The 6,000-nt window shown below is 55.6% G+C and overlaps 1 protein-coding gene across 1 annotated transcript in view; it reads right to left on the bottom strand.

Annotated features, from left to right (window-relative positions):
• Positions 1-2,256: 2,256 nt before the first annotated feature.
• The window catches only part of CRYL1 (crystallin lambda 1), a 56,442-nt gene continuing 52,698 nt past the window's right edge, over positions 2,257-6,000 (bottom strand). The window contains exons 7-8 of the mRNA XM_027557619.1: positions 3,136-3,242; positions 2,257-2,807 (exon numbers count right to left, since the gene is read on the bottom strand). Coding sequence (XP_027413420.1) covers positions 2,697-2,807; positions 3,136-3,242 — 218 coding nt within the window. The 3' untranslated portion in view covers positions 2,257-2,696. The remainder of the gene's footprint in view (positions 2,808-3,135; positions 3,243-6,000) is intronic.

Here is a 6,000-nt window from a genome sequence, read left to right as displayed (position 1 = left end):
ATTTCTCGTTTGTCCTCGGTGGAGAGTTGCTCCAAGCCACCCAGCCAGTTGTTACCAGAAGAGGCCTGAAGTGGACCATCAAGTCCATTTGTTTGTGGGGCCAGTTTTGTTGAGAACCTGCTCTGTGTGAGATACCTCCAGAAACAAGACTTGAATGATCCCTTGGCCCCTGCAGCTGGCTGGGGGTCGGACGAGTGCTGCTGCTCAAGGAGGTCTCAGGGACCGGCAGAGGGCCCAGAGGGCTTCAGGGAGGAGGTGGCCCCTGGACGCTTGTGCAGGGCAGAGCTGCTCCTGAGATGGGAGGCATTACCTTCCTTGCCTCCAGTCTCCGCTGGTACAATAGCCCAGGGGAGACTGGGGTACAAGCAGCCCCCCGCTAGCTGGACCCGTCCTGCAGCCCTGCCCTTGAGGGGCTCTGGGCCCAGTCCACAGACCCGTGTCTACTCACCCACACTGCACATGAATCCAGCCTCTACATGAAGACACTTAGAGCAACAGAGGAAGTGCTTGACATCCACAGTCTCCTCTCTGGGAGACTTGTAGGGTCATCCTCACAAGAGGCCTGAGGTTAGGAGGCAGACTTTGGTCTCCAGCCAGCTTCCGGAAGGAAAGGGGTGGTGGAAGTGAAGTTATTTTGGGAATTATTCAGGTTAAACACCCCACTCCCCCCCAAAAAAGGAAGAAACAAAAAAAAGAAAAAGCATGGTCTATCTAAGGACACAAAATTAAAAGGCAGTTTTTCCAAAAAGGTGAAGGGATCATTATTGGAGAAGGAAATGGCAACCCACTCCAGTGTTCTTGCCTGGAGAATCCCAGGGATGGGGGAGCCTGGTGGGCTGCCATTTATGGGGTCGCACAGAGTCGGACACGACTGAAGTGACTTAGCAGCAGCAGCAGCAGCAGAAGGGATCATTTGAGATCCTCATGGTAAGCGAAAAGACTGTGTCGGTCCAGAGGTGGGACTGGGCAGAAACCCAGCACCCGCCGGGGTGGGGGTGGGGGTGCAGGGAGCGGGGCGGGGGGCCAGGACCAGAGATGTTCTCCAGCCCAGGAGCTGACGGCCAGGAGGAGTGGGGCTGGAGCGGCCGGACTCCAGGGGGAGGTGTGGAATCTGGTGTGTTGGGGGAAGGGCAGTGACCTGGCTCAGAGATCTGAAAAAAGCAGAAACCAAAAAAAAAAAAAGCCAGCCCAAAAGGAAGGAAACAGAGTCTTCCCTCAGCAGAATACAAATGACTGCCCTGTTGAGAAGGAAACAAAAGGTCACCACCTCCAGCTGAGGGACGCCTTGGGACAACTCCCCCAAGTCCCAGGGCTGGACTGGCCGTGAAGCCCTTGAAGGACAGGAGCGTCCTTGAGAGGCTGGGGGTCCCTCCCACCTGTCCAGAGTCACCTGGGCAGGTGAACGTTTGCCGGTGGGGGATGTGTGTTCCTCTCCCACCAAGAGACCCTCCAGGGACCCCAGCCTGGGTCCAGCAAGCACAGAGCAGGCCAGAGCTGAGCCCCAGGGCCCAGCCCAGGAGTGAAAGCTGCAGCTCCTCTGGAGGGCACGGTGTCCTGCGGGCTGTCCGATGGGAGCCCGGCCCTGGCCACAAGAAGGGATGCTGGCAGGGGTGAGCCGCCTGGGAAGGCCCCCTGGGCCAGAGGGAACCAGGGAAGCGGCCCCAGCTGGATGGCCTTGGGCCGGCTCAGGGCAGCTGAGGGTCCCACAGGAGAGCATGGGACCACTGTCCTATCTGCTGTCCTCTCAGGCTAGGAAGCTGGGACAGGTCCAGAGACGAGGACACAGTGAGGGCGAGAGCGGGGCTGAGGAGGCGGCCCCGGGGGAAGGTTGTATGCTCCAGGGCCCCTCCCTGCAGGGTGCTGCTCTGCTTCGCACCCCAGCCTCTGGTCCAGAGCCTCTGTCCTGGGTGCGGCCTCCACAGCCCAGGGTCACCCTCAGGACCCCCTTTCTGAACCATCCCCCATGGCAAGCCCTTCTCCAGGCTGAGGTGACACAGGGCCCGGGTAATAGTTATCTTCGTGTGTTCCCTGTTGAGGCATCTGGGGGTTGCCCGCCACCCTCAGAGGGGGCTTCTCCAACACGCCTGACCCTGGGGCCAACAGCACTGTGGGAAACACCAGCCCAAAGTGTGGGTTTTCACCAAACGGCAGACAGGAAGCTCTGAACAAAGCATCTGCTTTATGACCTGACCATCGTGGTCACTTGATGTCCATCACCAGGACACGTCTTTCCCAGAAAGAGCAGAAGAAAAGATGTCTGTATGCAATCATTTTTATTTGGAATAAGGATCAGAAAAATGAAGGGAACTCCTCAAATGTGTAGGACCACAGGGTCCTCAGCAAGAGATCAGAAAATAATTACAAAAACATTTTGCAGCAGATTAAAATGACTTGAAACTACAACCACCGATCATATGTAAACACGTGGAATCACATGAAAGTAAGCAGTCAAATCTTCGGACGATTTGCTCTCTTGTCTGCTGGGAGTTGGGGGGGATCCATGGTCCACAGACCCCAGCGGCTGTAACCAACCCCTGCCTGGGGAACGTCCCCTCCAGGCACCTGCCGGGGTGAGGACAGCAAGCAGGGCTCCCTCTGCCGGGCTCCCACAGCCCCCCTCCCCACCCCGGTGTCTCAAGGCCTCAGGACTGAGGGCTGGTAGTCCCCGCTCGGGGGCGGCAGTGGTCACCACAGCATCACTGGGGCAGCTGGTGCTTCAGCTGGGCGAGTCTCATGAGGCATCCGTCCCGCCACGCCCTCCTGGCAGCCAAGTGCTCTGCGTCATCCGGAACCTTCACGCACATGGCCTGGGAATGGGGAAAAAAAAAGAGGAGAAAGGGGAAAGAAGCGTGAAGGACAACTAATTAAGCAGAAGGAAAACCACTCCTATTTGTGCACACTCTTGAATCTGCTTTCAGAGACAGAAGAAGCCTGGCAAACCCTCAACTGATGTAACTCCCCAGACCCGGGGGGAGCTGACGGCCAGGGTGAGCCACCAGCTCCCTGGTCACACTGCTCGCAGGGTCCCCTGTGACCCTGACAGGGCCGTGGACGGTCAGCAACAGGAACCTGGAGGTCAAGGCAAAGACCCCAGCTGCAGGCAACACCTTGTTTCACAGGCAGGAGCTCACATACCTGGTGCACCTTCTCAGCTGTAGCCCCAGAGAATTCGGGAACGGGTCCAAAAGTCTTCAGGACACGCTTCATGCCTTCACCGTACCTGTCACAGTAGCTTAACATACCTGGAAGCAGAAGGAAACAAGAATACCCCCGGGTCAGTGAGCTCCGTCTCCACCCAAACCTGGGTGTGTCCACAGGGTCTGGCCCCTGTGGGTGTTGAGGGCCGGCTGATGGGACACGCACCCTGCTCAGCCACACCGGGGTCAGAACTCAGCCTCTCCCAGCAGTAAAGCCCTGAGAAGCGACCCGACTTCCAGGCCCCCACGGTGCCTGGGTTAGCATCTCTCAGGGACCTCGGACGGCCCGGGTCAGCTCTGAGTCCTCAAGTGTCACGTGAGTCCTCTTTGCACCACAAACGTCTCCTTCAACAATGTGCCTATGAGGTCACCTGTGTACCTGTGTATACCACTCAAATGCATCCCCTGAGAACCAAAGATGGCAAGTTCAACAGCATCCATTCCCTACTTGCCTCTTACCCATGGGCTCTAGTTGGCCCTTCACCTCCTGGGCGACAGGTTCTCTACACGGGCTATTTACCCGCGCAGGGCAGGCCCAGCTGTGGCTGCCAGGTTAGGGCCCCACCAGCCCCAGGGGCTGCAGGTGACCCCTGATCACACGCCTCCCAACGCGTCCGCCGACACGGGGCCTCAGTGGAGGACAGAGTCCTAGGTCTGTGGTGGAGAAGCACGTGGAGCAGAGGCTGACCCTGAAGGGGCAAAGGGGACGCCGCCCTCAGGGTAGCGTCAGGTGTACGTGGGGGAGGCTGATTCCAAGAGGAAGCCATTGGCTGCCCGCACACGGGGTGGCCTGCCTGTACCGGCCGCTCCGCACACACACACAGCCCAGCCCGCCCCTGCCCGCCAGGCAGGGAGGCTAGGCCAGTCGGTGCAGGCCTGCGCCCGGGGCAGGTCTCACAGGAGCCCAGCGCAACCCCCCTCCAAACCTGCTGAGCTGCCCTGGCCCTCAGCCAGTGTCTTTCAGAACCAGGGAGACTCAGCAGTGGGTCAGACAGGCTAAAAGGATAACAGGGAACAAACAAACTGCAGGATGTGAAGCAACCCAGAGCAGGGCTCACACCTGCCCCACAGACATTGCATGTGCATGTATGCTAAGTCCTTTCAGTGGTGTCTGATTCTGTGCGACCCCATGGACTGTAGCCCGCCAGGCTCCTCTGTCCACGGGATTCTCCAGGCAAGAATACTGGAGTGGGTTGTCATGCCCTCGTCCAAGGATCACAAACACTGCATGATTCACTTAAAAGTGATCTCCAATGGACACGCCTTAAAAAAAAAAAGATGCATAACTTCTGTGGGGTTAGTTTTTGTGTATCTACATCTGTGTGAAAGCTTAAATTCACTGATTTCAACTGCACTTGGCTCAAATCATTTCCCTTCTCTCTAAGAAGGATGACACCCACTTTGTCTCAGAAGAGAAAGTGGTCCGATGGATGAAAATTCAAACACACTACTTTTCTGACATCAGCACCTGCACTTAAGCTCCAGACGCTCCCTTTTAAATTGAAGGGTTTTGCTGCATTTACCAGAAGCATGGGGGACAGTTCAGAGCTTGGGGAGGCCCCCCACCGACCTCCACCAGTTCTCCTGGATACGCAGCATGTCTGCAACATGGAAAATGCCCCAAACACTTACCTATTTTTGGAAATTAAATATTTACTTCACTGTGCCTTTTTGTAGGTTTATTTAAACCAAAGGTGATACAATCTAGGCATAAACACAGCTTACCCATTTTGAGGGAGCAGTGACACCCAACAGAAAAAGCTGGAAAGACAGAGAGGAGAGAGCAGGCAGGTGTGCTGTAGTTGTGAGCTCACCCACTTTCGGGGAAAACGAGCTGCCCTGCCCCTCCTCCCCCACCATGAGCCTCGGGATGCAATTCAGGTGCCCTGTTTCACCTCCGGCTACTTAATGACTTCGCAACAAGCACTCCTCTCTCGTGGCCCCAGTGAAGTCACCTGAGAATCCCAGGGGCTTTCTTGTACCTTTTTTCCTACTGCCTTTTATAAAACTTGTAGTTTTAAAAGAGCTTTTCATTTCTTCAGAACAGAATAAAATACGGTAAAACTCATACAATTCATAATTTCCCCCCAACTTGCTCGAAAGCCAATTAATATTTCAGCCCTACTAACATAAGAACTGGAGAAGGCAATGGCACCCCACTCCAGTACTCTTGCCTGGAAAATCCCATGGATGGAGGTAGACTGCAGTCCATGGGATCGAGAAGAGTTGGACACGACTGAGCGACTTCACTTTCACTTTTCACTTTCATGCTTTGGAGAAGGAAATGGCAACCCACTCTAGTGTTCTTGCCTGGAGAATCCCAGGGACGGGGGAGCCTGGTGGGCTGCCGTCTACGGGGTCGCACAGAGTCGGACACGACTGAAGTGACTTAGCAGCAGCAGCAGCAACATAAGACCACTTTCTGCAGCAGGCTCTCAGCTCTCGGATAAACGCCCACTGTCTGCTAGGCCAGCAGCCTGCACTCACTCCAGACACGGGAAGTTTGTGGCGAGTTGGAACCCGTGCTGTGAAGGAAAGTCCAGTGAAGGAAAGTTCTCCCCTCCCATTAGGGTCAAAAAGGAGGGTTTTATTTCCAACTGTAGTTTTGGCTACTCTACACCATGAAAGATGAGTGGTATGGGAATTACTCTAGACTAATGATCTCACTGACAATGGGAAGGAAAAAAGCCACTTCACCTTTCATCCCACTCAGCTGCCCACCCCACCCCCACCCCACCCACCTCTTCTTTGCATTCATGCCCTCTGCTTGGTCAACAATATCCACTTCCAAAAACTCACAGAG

Source organism: Bos indicus x Bos taurus, chromosome 12 (genome assembly GCF_003369695.1).
Source record: "Bos indicus x Bos taurus breed Angus x Brahman F1 hybrid chromosome 12, Bos_hybrid_MaternalHap_v2.0, whole genome shotgun sequence".
Taxonomy (NCBI): domain Eukaryota; kingdom Metazoa; phylum Chordata; class Mammalia; order Artiodactyla; family Bovidae; genus Bos; species Bos indicus x Bos taurus.
The sequence above is the reverse complement of the archived record's forward strand: the minus strand, read 5'-3'. Positions and strand labels throughout refer to the sequence as shown.